We start from the raw sequence: 15,919 nt of genomic DNA, 5'->3' as shown, positions 1-15,919 counted from the left end.
AGCTGGACCTTTGGTCTTAGCCACTATCACTGTGTAAAACATTATATATGACATGTTTATTAAGAAACTGGAATTTATTGCAGGCGATGATCACGTTTATTCACCTCACATGGAAGTTTTGCCTTTGGCAGGCACTAATATCTGATGCCTTGGGAGAAAGGCATTTCAGTCCTAAAAATCTATCATGCCCCTGGCAGTCTGTACCAAAGACCAGCTCTTTCCTGATCTCCCACAGCTGCTCTGCTAAATCCATAAACCATGACAGTGGATTACCTTTATCATTGATTTAACTGTCACCACTAAAAGTAGTTAGCAGTCATGAAATAAGCCAGCAAGCACATTTGAAGCAATGTCCTCCCAAGGCACATATTTCCTTTTATCAGTCTTAAATTAATTCTCCCTCATTGCATGACGCGTGCCTTATTCTCACTTTGCAGGATGAGTAAAAAGGAAGCACTGATCACTTTCCATCTCCTGCACCATAATTTCATACGCTCAACTGCTCTTCCCTTCTGCTGCTTCTCCTTCCCGGCTGACACAGGCCAAGATTACACAAGGATGGCTTTTACCATGAGGAATTCCTTTCCTCACTGAGGTGTGACTGCTGTGCTGGACACAGTGAAGAAGGTTATGGGTCTGGGGGTAAGTTGTGCATCGCCTGCCGGAGGGCAGGAGGAAAGGGGCAGGTGAAAATCCCTCACTACCATAGCTGGACCACACTGGCACCAGAGTGCTCAACTCGGTGTCTGTGCTTGGTTTCCTTGGTGCAAAAACAGCCTGTGTTTTTCATTGCTGCCAGTCTGGCATCTTCTGCCAGCTCTAAGCGTTTCCTTTAAAAAAAAAAACAAAACCAGGCAAGTTTTGATCATTCACTTCTGGGGTTGTGCTAAACTTGCCAGCATCTGTTCCATCTGAAAGGCAGACTGGGAAAGAAAAGGAAAGGGACTAGGTACCAAGTTGTAATGTGAGAAATGAAGCCAAGAAAAACAGCATCTTGAGAGATGTTAAAGACAAAAACAAATGCTGTAAACAGGAGCAGAGACAGATTTCAGAGGAAAGGCAGGAAGACAGTGACTAAAGCACCAAGAGTGAAACAGTGTACACATGGAAACTGAGTCCAAAATCTCTGGGTTTCTTTGTTCTTGTTTTTCCTACCATTTCACAGAAATCATGATGCTGTCAGGATCCCTCTATACCCAAGGGTTAGTGATGTCAATGAAAGCTGGTGGAGCTGTAACCATTAGGAAGCAACTTTCTCAAGTTTCTCAGAATTACAGGAGTTTAAAATAATGTCCTGAGAACCAAGTTGAAAACACCAGTTGGGATTGTCCTTAAATGAGGTCATACTAAAGTCTAATAAAAGATAATTCAGAATACCTCCATTATATTTTAAAGTTCCAAAATTCCTAACTTAGTTTACATTGAAAACAAAACCCTGTAAAAACATCTGCATGAGACTTTTCTACCAGTTCAAGAGTCATGGTAAATGCATAGACAGCCCTACAAATTCTATCTCAGTAAACAACTCCCTTAGAAAGTAAATTAAGTAAATATTACTTCTGTTCCCCCCCAAGATTTTGTTTAACTTTTTGGATTTATCTATCACTCTCTCTTTCCTTCAAAATGCAGTAGATGGATTTGAAAATAAAGACTTCAGAGCAAGGGTCTAATTTTCTTTCTTTAATTTTTTATTTTTCAAAAATCCCACTTTATTTTTTTCCAGCTGAGTCAGGTCAAACTAAAGCTTGCAGATATTTAGGGTTCCCTTTGCAGGTGAAACCCTTCCTTGCCCTCATTCTGACTGCATGAGATGAATACAAAGTCTTGCCAGTATTTTTTTTTAATTCTTAAGCTACATTTTACAAGAGAAAAGCCACTCACCCCCCTCCATTGAATCTCTCCCTCCCTCTTTCCCTTTGCTCTCTTACAGTGACTGCCTTAATCTGGCTGGGGCCTCTCAGATGAAGGTGACATGGAGGGAGTGCCCATCTGGTAAGGACTAAACCACGCTCGACATCTCTGTTACTGCCGCATTTTATAACCCGATTACCACAGCCTTGGGGTAGATTCAGACAGATTGCCTACCAGCAAAAGGCTCAATATCCCATTATCAGATTTGTGATTCCGCCATTCCTCCTCATTTAGGATGTAATAGAAAGTGTCACGAACATCCCATGAAGTTCAGCTTTAAAATCAGTCTTAACTATGCGAGTTAGATGTGCATCACTCCACAGAATTATATGCAGGACAACAGTTTTAAAACATTTTTTTATTATTTAAATATTAAATAAAACACATCAACTAATCATTTTGGTGTACACCTCTCATTTTAACATAAGAAATAAAATGATTGCTCAGTCATGATAAAAAATAAACTATACATCTCAATTAAACCAATCACGTAGTGTCTTTAAATACCCTATTGCATTGCAGTCTGCAGAACAGCACTGTTGAGATATCTACAAAAAAACCTAGACTTTTAAAATGACCTCTTTCTCCTCCAGCAATAATTCCAAAGAGGTTCTACAGCAATTGGAAAAGAAAAAAAATACTATGAAAGTAAAGTGCTTGTCATTGCTCAGGACAGGAAACAAAAGAATCTGTGGCCTTTAGATCCATGGCATTAAACAAAACACGTATTGAAGAGGAACTTCTGTGGTTTCAGTGTGCTACCCCTTACAAAACTGAAGGCAAAGTTGCTGCTTTGTGCAGAGCTGGTTTCTTCTTGCCCTCCTCTCCAGCTATCCCCATGCAATCTCTTTTTTGGGTTGGGGTTTTTTTGTGTGGGGAAATTGGTTGTTTGTTTTAAACCCACACTACTAATGAATATGAGACTTTGGTGTTTTCTCTGCTGCAAGGCACCACTCACTAACTCCAAGTTCAACTCCAGCAGTTTTCTCTCACTTTGAAGCTTCCAGACCATGGAGCAGCAGTGGCAAGCTGGAGATGCACCAATACAGACACACAGATGCAACACACAGATCAAGAGGTCGTTTATGGAGAGCCACAGACAGAGCCACACAACACCTTCAACCCTTCCTACTCCCACCAATTAACCTGGTCAATCTTTGGCTTTTTTCTTTTGAAACAAACAAACAAACAAAACAGAACAATAAAACAAACAAAAAAGGTCTCTATATTATTTGCAAATGTGTAATACTGCAGGTTGCATGAAGCCAAAGTAACTTGAAGGCACCCTGTGTCACACTCGGGAGATGGGTCCTTTAAGCATTTAGACAGAATGCAGTGATTTTCTGACATTCAGATGGCAGCTTCCAGCCAAGCTGGCTCACTGTCTGCTCACCTGCTTCCAAAGTTTGCATGCACTCCCTGACTCATTTCTGTAGGAGCACAGCCTGCTTTCCCCTTTTTATACCCAAGCAGAACTTCTATTGACACCAACAGAAGTCATGGTCTGCCTTGGAAAGGGAGTTGGGGTTTATACCAGAAACACAACATAAGCATATTACAAAATATAAAAAATAACTAGTGTTATATAGTTTTCTGCTTCCTATTTATATACATATACAGCATTAAAAACCATATGAAAAAACACCTATCTAATCCAAAACCTCATTTTGCTAATATGCCAAAACCAAACCAACCAAAAACAAACACCCAAAGATTGTGCTGTTTTACTCACTTTTTAATACAGTTTTGTTCAGAAAAAGCTGTACTCCATTAGAGTAAAATTCTGTTCTAGCCTATTCCTTTTATCTTTGTCAATATATAATTATAACCTCAATATTGCACATTTCCCCAAGAGTCAGTTCTGTTTGGACCCTGATAATGAAATGCATAAAAACGTAATTAGCAGCGGAAATAACAATGTGCAGCACTAGGAAATACCCCTCAGGCAACTTTGTAGGCAACATTCAGGAGGGCTTTTTAAAAAGAAAACCCTTCCCATCACCCCACCAGTTCTGCTGCTTCCCTCCTCAGTGCCTCTGCAAGAATATGAATAAACTCAGAGTTTATAAAAAGATTCCTAAAGATTATCCAGACCAACAAAATGCATGCATGTGTGCACGTGTGTTTCTGTAGACACACACCACTCCTAAACAAACATCCCTGCAAAAGACCAGACATTATGCAATTTGGATGCTGATATCAAGGGATACATTTTCAATAGTTACTGCTTCTGCACTAATTAGAAGGGCATGTTAAGCTTTTCCAGCTGATACATCAAGCAAGAAGTTCACAGTTTTCATTTAAAGTGTATGTATCTGGGAGGTGTGGAATGGGGATGTTGGTTCCTTTAAATAAAATGAGTGTTAACAGGAGGGAAAGAAAAAACAACAAATGGCAATGCTTCCATTTTTGTCCCCTATGAATGCATAATGCTGCACGCCACTGGTTTTCTGTTTATTTTCTTTTCAAAAGAGGTAATCATCTTCACAAACCTATAAATGAATATTGTGAGAAAGGGAGGCTCTGGTCCCTTCTTTGAAAAGCCTCTCCCTGCTGTGTCACCACTACTGACAGCTGCTAATCTTGCATAACAGCAGAGCTGTATTGGTCTGACTTGAGTACAGTACCGAAGAGTTCTTCCCCAACCACATCCCTCCCTGACCCCACAAATGCCCCACCCATCTTCCCCATCATTATTTTTCCTTTAAAAAAATCAGTTCCTACTCGTATTTGTTCAGTGCAAGAATAGTAGAAGCAAAAAGGACATACATATTGCTTGTTTCAGTTCTATAAAGTTGCCAGCTTTCTGAGCCAGACAGCCGCTTCACATACTTCAAAATTTATTGCTTCTGAGAGTCACTCGTCCACACGCCGCCAGCCAGCCATGGAACAGTGGTGAAAAGTTCTTCCCAACAAGAGCAGCCTGGGCTCTCATTTGACCAGGACAAACTTCCCAAGCTGGCTGGAAGTCAGGTCCTCCATCTCACAATCCCCGTGCTGCAGAGTGACGGTGTCATAGCTCGGAGACTGTGCCGAGAAACTCTGCTGCTGGGAGAAGGTGGTGCCGACCGGGGAGATGTTGCTGCTGATGTACAGGTGTGTGTCCAAAAGGTGAGCGGCCGAGGACACCGGGGAGACACTGACACCGAAGAAATGAGGTTGGAGCAGCTGGCTGCTGCCAGCAAAGGCCAGCTCAAAGGAGTTCTCTCTTTGCAGCTCTGACAGCAGGATAGAGTTGGATGCTTTGCAGGTACCTGGGTTCTCAGAGGAGGGGATGCTGTTTGTTGCAGATGGCTGAGAAGACTGGGGACAGGCTGTCTGCAGTAGTTGGTGATGCTGAAACTGGAGCATTCTGAAAAGAAATCCAAGAGTGGAAGAGGTTAATTTGCATTGCTAAGATGGTTTAATGCTTTTCTTCTTCCTTTCTTGCCCCTAACCCTGACCATAACTTTTCCCTTTGTTTCCTTCTATCAAACCTCTCCTTACCCAGCCAGTACAATCAGAGCAAGCTGCCCATGCCAGGCCAACCTGTTTTCGCTTGGCTTTCCCTCTTGCTGGAGAGGGCAACTATCACCAGAAAGTTGGCCAGCTAATAATAGATGTTCTAGAGACAACGTGTGCAGATAAACCGGAAGCTGAATTTTCCATCTTGCTTCTATGGGAATAAAAAGGTGCCACCACACATGACATTTGAGGCCACTGGAACTGTGCCTCCTTTGTGGGCTGTAGCTTTTCCAAATTACAAGGTCTCACTTCCTTGCCATGAGAAAATTACAGGAGGAGGCAGAGAAGGAAAGAAATCATTCCCAAAACTAACAAAGAAAAACACAGCTTGCCATGGGGAGAGGTAATGCTTTCCCTCCACACTACCAAATTGCTTCTGAATCCAGCAACCTCCAAATATTTGGATGTCGAGATTTTTAAGTGCAATTGCACGTCCTGTGTTACGCAGTCAGGGCAGGAAGCCACAAAGGAAGCCAAGCAGTTTACCTGCTGCCACACAGCAAAGGTGGAGGACAGGAATTGCCAGTGACCAAACCCCCAACCTCTCTGGCTGTGTTTACTCCTCCTTGCTTACCCCAAACCAAAGCAAATCCGATGAAAACAGCAAAGCTCCTCCCTCACCTCTGCTGCTGCAGCACCTCCTCCAGGAGGCTTCTCCCCTCTCTGCTGTTCCCGCTGCTGCTGTACATGCAGGCGTTGGGCTGTGTGTGTTGGAAAGGGCTCATGCCACTCCTTGCTGCCCGAGATGAGGAGGACTGACACACCTGCCGAGCAAAGCCTTTGATTTTATTCAAGCCGAGAAACCCCTTGGCTCGAGCGTTCTTCCGCAGCTGCTGCCTAAAAGCCTTCAAGCCTGTGGGACACGAGGAAAAGAAATGCACTTTAATCCTCAATATTTGCCTAGGAGCACACTTTACACATCAGCCTTTCTGGGAAGCTGCCTTTTTGTGTGTGAGAACTGGGCTAGAAGGGACCACAACTCTTCAGTTCACGTTCACCCCTCTGCCTGAAGGTCAGGCAGGATCCAGGTAACAGAACAGGGGTTGGGAAAGCTGCACTCTGGTTCAGATGGACACACAGAGCAAAGGAGAGACCTGACAAAATCATAACGTTTTGCAGTCTGTATTTCAGGAGGAAGGTGGAGCCTGCCATTCCACTCATGGCAGCAGAAATATCTTCATGGGCAGACTGAATCAGCATCTGAGAACCTTTCCTCTAGGCACCTTCCTCAGGGCACCCAACCCTCCCTCAAGGACTGTGAATACAAGAGGCAGAATGTCCGGCCTCACTGAACACTAACATGGCCAAGCAAGTATCCCTGCATCCTGTCCTTTCCTAGTGGCTGTTGGAAGGGTGCAATTCCCTAGCAATGAAACAAGGAAGGCATTACCTTGAGTTAATGAGGTATCAGATGCTCGCCTTCCTTCTTGGAAGCTGACAGGCAGGAGAGAAGCACCTCCCATGCAGCCCTGGGCTTGTAACACCGGAGCGTCGGACTGGGAAGTTAGGAAGGGTGACGTCATCCTCACTGTGGCCGGGCTCCCCGTCATTACTTGACCTGCCAAACAGCTGCTCAGGGCCACTGAGCTGTCATTTGAAGATGAAGTAAGGCAGCTGTCTGAACTAGTTGCCTCTGTGGGGCTGGCAGAAGAGGAAATGACTATACCTACAGTGGGGAAGGAAGGAGAGAAAGAGCATTCCCAAGATGAGTACAGGAAGGAACAAACATGACATCAGAGCCTTCTGCCCACCTACACTGGCACTAATAAGCAGCTGTGAGCTAGAGAGGTGTCGAGCAACTCGTGTTGTTGTAGGGCTTGACTCCAGCAAGGGGTCATCAACAAATAACCTCAGTTTGGGCTCCCGTCCAGCTGGCAGGGCTCTGTCAGCAACCCCAGCCTCACCAGGCTATGCTGGATCAGGCAAACAGTGTTTGTTTAGCACAACCAGGATTATTGTCTTGTGAACAGTTGTGCTTGTTTGGTTGGTTCACAGGGTATGGATATGTATCAAATACAGTTAGTGATGAGTTTTTTGTTAAATTTGGGTACTCCTTCCTCCTCTGGTACAACAGCAGGAGCAAGCAGACAAGGTTTATGTCCTGCTGGTGAGAATGCTCCCTGCTGAAGTTATCTAGATGAAAGACAACAGCACAGCTTCTCTTCATTAAGGGCCATGCTTATGTGTAGGAAGACAGAATTTGGGAGGGCAGAGTGCAGACCTCTTTTCTGGGCTTTCCTACCCCATACAAGGTAAAATCATCACATACTCCCTGGGTGTTTGGCCTCTATTGCACTCCTCTGTTTCCTTGCTCTACCTGTGAATACCCTCCCTCTCTCACAGACTTACTTACATGGAGGGGCATGCTGGTAGAAATGGGTGGTCACTTCAGCCAGTGTGTGCCTCCTGCTGGTGTTGCTAGGGATGCGAATGGGGTGGTCATATGCCTTAATTTCATCCTCCAGCTCCTTCTCTTGCCTTACTTCTTCACTAATGGTGGTCTCCAGCAGGCTGTTGGGGGAGATGGAGCGGTTCCGGAAAAGCCCGTTGAAGTTGGTATCCACAGGGAAGAACATAGGCTGAAAAACATGTCAGATCACAGACTTAGAGGGGTTTGCTTATTTCTGCACTACCTTTTAATACCCTCCACAATCCTGTGGCATGCCTTCACTCCAGGAGTATTGTTTGAGAGGCTACAGGGACACCATGCCCAAATGCCAAACGAAAGATTGGAGGGAGAGAACAACAGCCACAACTCTCATTGTTTTGGATTAGCAGAACAATGAAAAAAGAAAAAAAAAGTAACACACAGTTTAGCTGAGAACACCAACCTGTAATGGATTGCTTATGTCACAGTCCATTTCTGACTGCAAGGATGGCTGAATCAGGCTCTGAGGTTGCTGGTAAAGCAGAGATGATCGCAGGGTTTCGTTAGAGAGACTGTCCTGAGGCATCTGGAGAAAGAGTGACACAGAGAAGCCATCACATACACTGCAGTTCCACGTGACTTTTCAGACCCTAGGGCCTTGAAGAATTTCAGAGCCACCTTCCCTGCAAGCTTTTTTTTCGTACTTTCTATGAAAATCTACAAAGCTAATCCATCAATGCCAACACAAACACAGAACTCCTTCTGCTAAGTTAGGCAATTTAACTGGAAATGCAATTTGAAAAGGCACCCAGACCACACTTTAGAGGCGGTGTGAGTGAGGAAAAGAAAAAGAATGTAAGAAAAACACACAAACTGACTCACGGAGGACTTCTAAGGATCCTACAGGGTATGTAACAAAGAAGTGTAACTGAGCCATGCCCAAAAGGACAAAAAATGAGGTCTAGTCTTCTGGCTCATTACTGACCTGCACTGAAGGCAGACTATTCTTTGGACCATGACCCACAGTTGCATCTTAGGTAACAGGCCATTAGTATTCAATCAGCCTCCTGCTGAAGAACAGCGGGCTGTGTCCTATCTGAGGGCACCAGTGTCAGAATTGGTCTTCGGAGCCTGGCAGTTACAATCTTGTATTTTCCCACAGCAAGCAGCAGAAATAAACAGATCCAAAAGATCTTCCCAGTAAGTAGTGCCTTTCCTCACCTCAGTGTTGCTGATCTCGGAGCTCCTCGGCCGTTGCTGACGGCCAGTTGCCGGACGACTGGACAACTGGCTGCTCCGATACTCCTTGAGGCGCTCCAAGAGCAGGTAATAAATTGCGGCAAAATGGTTGTAGCTGCTGTTTTGCAGAGACTGGAAGACATTGGAAGGAGCCTTTGAGTTATGGGTAACTCAGGATATAACCAGCCAAAACTCATCACTAAGGTCTTGTAACAGTACACTCAAAAAATGAGCAAAAATCCAGAAGGGCAGTAAAGATTTAACTATGCTGTGATACTAGATCAAGGCCAGTCACTGAATGACACACATATGACTGCACCACTGGAATTCCAGTAGTCACAGTACATGTATCTACAGGGCAAGCACTTCTCACCTCCACGGTCCTCTGCCTGTCGATGCCAAGTGTTTGCATGATCCCAAGGACCTGCTCGTTGTAGTCACCCAGGTTGGAGTTGTAGTTTTGCATGGAGAAGGACAAAGACTGCTGCTGCTGAAGGGATGGGTCAGCTTGCATCCACTTGTGCTGCTTTATCTGGGAAATGGTTATCCGCTTGGTTGGGTCCACAACCAACATCCGTCGGATTAGTGTTTCACAGTCTGGATGACAAAGACAAACTCATGAGCAAGGCGTAAAATAACAGCCCAGCCCCAGGTCACTGCGAAGAACCCTTCCCAGTAACAGTGTGTGATGTCTATGAAAACAGGAATTAAAGGTTTCTGAGCAGCTGATGCCTGATCTGATCATCAGATAATTCCAAACAGCACAAGAGGTGTCCTCATATATATCACAAAAGCACCACATCACTACAGGAAATGAAGCTGTACTGGGTATTGGCAGGTTTCAGATGGTCTTGCACCTTGTACAAGACCTGGTTTTGAGAAGATGCAGGTTTAATTTTGTTACATTAACAGAAAATAGATGAGAAGGTAGTACAGAACCCCATCACACACAACTTCCTGATCCATATATACTGCTTATTTGTTTATAACCAGGAAATCAAAGCTGCTCATGGCTATAAGTGGTAAAGGTCAGACTTCAAAAGATAATTTCCACATGAAGACTTGTGTTCACTTGTTTTTGAACCCAAATCAGAGAGGGGATAATACCCTTCAGTTCCTTTTTCCCATCAGACTGTTGGGAGTGCTCAAGAAACAGTGCTAAGTCCCACTGTTTCTGCTCTCCTTGGCAGCACAGCCACACTGGAAAACACCCCTTCTGCATAGTTAAAATATCTTAGGAGAACTACACCCATCTCAGCATTGCAGGCTAACCTCATTAAAATCCTGTTTTCTCTCTTTTGTGAGTGAGTATTTCTTCAGCTAGGATGTCAAGTATTTTTGTAATCCATAGGGATACTCCAAGAAAGGAAATGACAGCCTTTGAGATGCACCATAAAGTACATCCCAGAAACAAAACCGTATGCAACCAGCCCCTCACCTCTAAGTGCTGCCCTACAGAAATTACTAGATACATAAAGTCATTCCCAGCTGCAAACAGGACAGCTATTCTTTTATTTGCAGGACCTGTTTTAGCATTAAGGATCTGAAAAAAAGCACCTTCGGACATGAAGTACGGGATGCGGAACCGCCCCTCCAGCACTCTTTGCCTCAGAGTTGGTAAATTGGGTCCATCAAAAGGCAGAGAACCGCAGACAAGGACATACAGTACCACCCCAAGGCTCTGTCAACAGAAAACAGCATATGAGTGACTCCAGGAAAAACACAGATTTTGAGAGCCCACAGACCCACACACAGCATGAAATGCAATTTCTGATAAATAGCAAACTCACCCATATATCAAGGTGAGGTCCTTCATATTCTTTGCCTTCAAAAACTTCTGGAGCTGCATAGGGTGGGCTTCCACACCAAGTGGAGAGGGGCTCTCCTGACTTGTAGAAGTTTCCAAAGCCAAAGTCTGAAACAAAGGTAAAAGTCTGGGGTAAGACAACACTCAACCACATACTAATATTTCAGAAGTAGCAGAATATGGAGAGAAAGAAGCAGATGTGTTGTTTTGTTCTCTGCCTATTCATTTATCTTCTTCTGTTTGGAAAATATGTTCTGAGAAACACTTGTAATCTTTGTTCTATTTTCAGTTAGATTTGTAGGATCATCCTGGGGAGACTAAAATTGGCTACATGCCTAGTGTTGTTTATAGAGTAACCTCATATTTTTCATTACCTGCTAACTTGATATTCATGTTAGCATCTAGCAGAAGGTTCTCTGTTTTGAGATCCCTGTGCACTATGTGGTGGCTGTGACAATATTCCACTGCTGAAAGAATCTGCCAGAACTTCTTCCGTGCTTCACTTTCACTCAAGTGCCCATTGGAGGTCAGATGATCTGCAAGATAAAATCAGAGGCACAGGATTTAGAAACACCTGGAGGAAATTTTTCATAATCCTGCAGGTGCTGCGCTTGCTGTTTGACAGCTGACAATGCCGACCCTGAATTTTCAATCAGAATATTTCTGTAACTCAGGAATGACAACAATAAAGCCAGTATTTCTAAATCTACAGAACAGCTAGATACAGTAGTGAGGACTTACCAAACATTTCTCCATTCTTTGCAAACTCAGTAACAATGTACAGCATATCCTTTGTCTCCATAACCTGTGAAGACACAAGAGGACATGATTTAAAAAACAGAATAGGTCTGTAATTTTGTTCATTTTTCTAAATGTATTCTCAAACATATCAGTTCAATTTTTTATTTGCTGCAGCAGCTGGCAGTAAAGGCATCTAATTTTGCACCACAGTGTTCTCTCCAAGCAAACTGGTAATGAAAAAGATAACAAATCAATCCTTACGTGCCTTCACTATACAATGGCTTCCCAGGCCATTGTTCTTCTCACCATTAGCACACCACCTAATCTCCATACAATAACAGATGATCATTTCGATAATTTCACACGCTTCCCTGAACCCTTCTTTTGCTAAAATATGCACATATAGTTTTGCAATTCATTTGATATATTTCGAACATGCAAAGAGGTTTAAAGTTTATCTAAAGTCGTCTTTGTTTCAAGGCCAGAGGGGGCTCAGGTCAGCAGAAAGAGCTGCAACTTGGACAAATCAAGAAGTAATTTCAAATGCCCCACTCCTGTTTGGAGTTGGCTGGGACATGGCCAGCCTCCTGTGCAAGTGACAACAGGCTGTTGTTTGTGTTAACAGTAGTGCTTGATGCACATCAGCTACTGTCAATATATCAGCCAGAGTTCACCTATCAATCTAGTACCAACTTGCTTTGATATTTCACAATTTTTTCCTTTGGAGGAAGAAGGAAAGAACTCAAACCCAAACGATGAATGAGAAATGCTGAGCATTTCCAAGTTCATCTTCAGTTACCACTGCACACCTTTCAAACTCTGCATTTCAGATTTTAAAATACAACATTTCCGTGGAAACATTTCCCTCTTAAGGAGAAAATCACTTTGTGTTTTTGAGGCAGGAAGCTCACAACAGGTTAACAATCAAAAAAAGTGTCAATACTACTTCAAAGGTTGTAATTTCCAGGCTCCTAACATGTAACCTTTTTTAAAGACTCTTGCCCTCTCCTCACTACAAGTACACACAGACACTAATGAAAATAAATAAACAGGGCGCAAAGGAAGAGAAGTTCCCAGTTTAAAAAACTGAAGGAAAGTGTTCTGGGAAAATTGCCAGCTGGATGAAATTAAGACGCGGTGCTGAAACTAAAACAATGATGAAATAATACAAGAACACACACCCTACATTGGTATGTCATCTAATTCCATCCCTGCTTCTCAACCTCCACCAAACAGGTAAGGCATCAGTTACAACAACAAAGAAAAGAAAACTTCACTGAAAAGAAATTATGGTCCACTACCAACGTCATTTGCTCCATCAAGTGAAGTGGTTCAACTACATGGAATTTAACCTGCTTTTCTAAAAGCTTCGAAATAGTCTTTTCCCCCACATCATTCCACTGAAATGAAATCAACCAAACTGTTAGAGTGTTTCTGTACGTCCTGTGCAGCCCCATGGGCAGCCATGACGTCAGCTGTTAACACAGAATCATTTTTGTTATGATGGTTAATACTATAAATACAAACACTTCATGCGTGTCAAGGTCTTTAAAAATAATGCCTTGCCTAAGCACCTGCCTTACTGGCTCTCCAGCCTTACACATTAATTAAACTTTTTTTTTAATAATTTCTTTCTAAGCTAACAAACCCAAGGGTAAGATCACAGCTGGTAACAGTGTTTACTACTCCACACGGGACTTTCAAACCTGCTGCTTCATCTTTCTGCCCCTCTCTCCCCCCTGCCCTTCCAGATAAGTCCAAATAGAGTGATATCTCATCCCTGCTCACAGCAGGGGCTTGGACTAGATGACCTTTAAAGGTCCCTTCCAACCCAAACTGTTCAGTCATCTTCTTAAATCCACATGGCATTATTTAAGATGATTAAGAGGAACTTACACCGAAGGCTAATTAGATCGAATATTTAGAATTTGCAAAGCAGTCCTTGCTCACTAGACAAATGTGATCCTGTTTTCTGCACAACACAGTAATTTGTTCCTACAGTGAAAACTACCCATCAGTGCAGAAACTGAACAGACCTGCGACAAAATTAATGTTGGGGAATTCTAGGAGGGGAAAGATATTTAAATTTCACTTTCAAAACTACACAAACTGGAACAGAATAACCAAACAGATCAATTTTTTATATATTCAAAGATACCAACATTTACCACCTTTTAATTTTTTTACTAATTTAATTCTTGTATTACATTTCCACTTAGATTTGCTACTTAGTTTAATTAGGTTTAATTGTTGCTGATTTTAAATCCCTTCCGCTAAAGGCAAATTCAACTTTTGTGCTTCCTTCTCTCCAACTCTACACAAGTTTTAAGTCTTCCTCTTCTCAAAAGCACCTAAGAAGTTCCAGTCCTCTAAACTGGAAAAGTAGATGACATAGGAAAGGCAAGTTAATCATAGAAGTTCAGATAAACTACTCTTCAATCTGAAACAAACATCAGCCTGGGTTTAATTGTAAATTTTACAGTGCATTTTGTCAAAAAGCTATCTAAGGTACCAGAAACTTGTTAAAAGAATGAAGAATTACCTTTAAAATTGCCAGTTTATTTCTAAAGATTTTCAAAAAATATTTCAATATGCATTCTCTCTGCAAATAATAGATGTAAAATCACGTGCAATAGAAGAGCACAAGTATAACTCATCTGTGTACTGTACTCCAAAGCTGAACTCTTACCTGATATAGCTTGATAATGTGGGGATGATTCAAAAGCTTCATTATCTGAACTTCTCTATAAATCTTCTCCAGATTGCTCGGGTCTAACCTTGTTTTGTCTATTATTTTTATTGCAACCTGCAGATTAAAAAAAATAATAAAACCCCAGGTATTACAAAATCGGTACTTTCACTGTTCACATACCATAAAAATAGACACCCTCTGCACAGACACACGACTCACAAAATCCAAGTAAAGTAGCTTTTAAAGTGGCTTTGAGAGTACAGACTTAACAAAGCTGATTCTGTTTTTCTGAACTGCACAGAATTCCCGACACAGAACATTTTCGTTTTTCTTTTTTACGTCAAAGGATTACACATAAGGTAGTGAACAGAACTGCAGAAATTAGCACTGGACAGGATTCTGCAAATCTTTTAATCCGTCCCATGCCAGTGAAAAACAGATTCCTGTAACAGACTATTTCCTACTGTAGTGACCGATATGGTTTTGACATGCACTAGAAAATACGGCTGCATGCCCCATTAATAAATTATCTCCGCCAGTAACACCCCAAGTTCTTTGTTCTTGAATGAAAAAAAACCGAATCCCTAAAAAATCCGCAAAAGACCCTTCATTTGTTGGGCTTTTTAGCAAACTGAGCGCAATTCAGTGAAGCTGCCGCAACACTCAGAAATTAGGTGGTTCGGGGTTTTTTTTTTGTTTAACATAAATTCTTGCTTTAATTTTACACGAGCTCTGCTGAACACACAGCGGGAAAACTTGAAGCTCCGAGGAGCATCCGCATCCCCCGCGGGTCCGCGGAGCCGCCGCGCCATCCCCGGGGACCCACCTGCGTCTTGGTCACCCTGTGCCGGGCCAGCTTGACCACGGCGAAGTTGCCCTTCCCCAGGGTCCTCTCGATGTCGTAGAAGCCGACTCGCAGAGGCCGCTGCTGGCCGTGCGGGGCCGCGGGCGCCGAGCCGTACTCCGACATGATCACCATGGCTTATACGGGGGGCGCGGGCAGCGCTCGCCGCGCCTTTAGGACGGGACCATCCGCTCTGCCCCGGCCGCTCGCACCTGCACGGAGCGCGGCGCTGGGCTCGCCCCGCTCAGCCCCGCTACGACGGCTCTCCCCGCCCGGGGATGCGCAGCGGGAGCCGCGGCCGCCCCGTCCGAGCCGCCGCGATAGCGCCGGCACCGCTCCGCCCGTGGGAGCGGCCGTACCTGGCGGTGCGGTGCGCTGTGTGCGCGCAGGGTGTGCGGGTGTGTGTTTGAGTGTGTGAGTGAGAGAGTGAGTGAGTGAGTGAGGGTGTGTGCGCGCACCGGGGGGGCAGGCGGGACCACGCGGGATGTCCCGGCCCCCCGCCCTTTGCCGGCCTCCACCTCCATCCACGCACACCCCGCCTTCCCTTCCTCGCTGCCCGCCTCCTTCCCCCCGCCCACCGCCGAAAGCCGAGACGGGCCGATTGACGTCACTTTGACTCCAGAGAGACGCGCGCCCGGGCGCGGGGCTGAAGGGGAGCGAAGGCACCGGGACGTTGCCAGGGAACGGGCGGCGCTGACGCGGGCGCTGATGGAGCCGTCGCCCGGGAGACCCGGGGGGGCGGTGACGTCAGGGCGGAGGGAGGGAGGGAGGGATGTGGAGGGGGTCGTCGGGGTCTCCTGCCCACCCCGGTCC

General features: G+C 44.3%; 1 protein-coding gene across 1 annotated transcript; it reads right to left on the bottom strand.

Annotated features, from left to right (window-relative positions):
* Positions 1 to 2,249: 2,249 nt before the first annotated feature.
* SIK1 (salt inducible kinase 1) lies at positions 2,250 to 15,584 on the bottom strand. Its single transcript, XM_071566151.1, has 13 exons — positions 15,089 to 15,584; positions 14,260 to 14,376; positions 11,571 to 11,634; positions 11,204 to 11,365; positions 10,813 to 10,937; positions 10,580 to 10,703; positions 9,396 to 9,619; positions 9,005 to 9,154; positions 8,247 to 8,369; positions 7,769 to 7,994; positions 6,806 to 7,081; positions 6,037 to 6,268; positions 2,250 to 5,263 (listed from the first exon to the last, which is right to left on the bottom strand). Exons 1-13 carry the CDS (start codon positions 15,239 to 15,241, stop codon positions 4,843 to 4,845), a joined length of 2,397 nt encoding a protein of 798 aa, XP_071422252.1. The 5' UTR covers positions 15,242 to 15,584; the 3' UTR covers positions 2,250 to 4,842.
* Positions 15,585 to 15,919: the final 335 nt, after the last annotated feature.

This window comes from Pithys albifrons, chromosome 1 (assembly GCF_047495875.1).
Source record: "Pithys albifrons albifrons isolate INPA30051 chromosome 1, PitAlb_v1, whole genome shotgun sequence".
In the NCBI taxonomy this organism is placed as follows: Eukaryota; Metazoa; Chordata; class Aves; order Passeriformes; family Thamnophilidae; genus Pithys; species Pithys albifrons.
The sequence above is the reverse complement of the archived record's forward strand: the minus strand, read 5'-3'. Positions and strand labels throughout refer to the sequence as shown.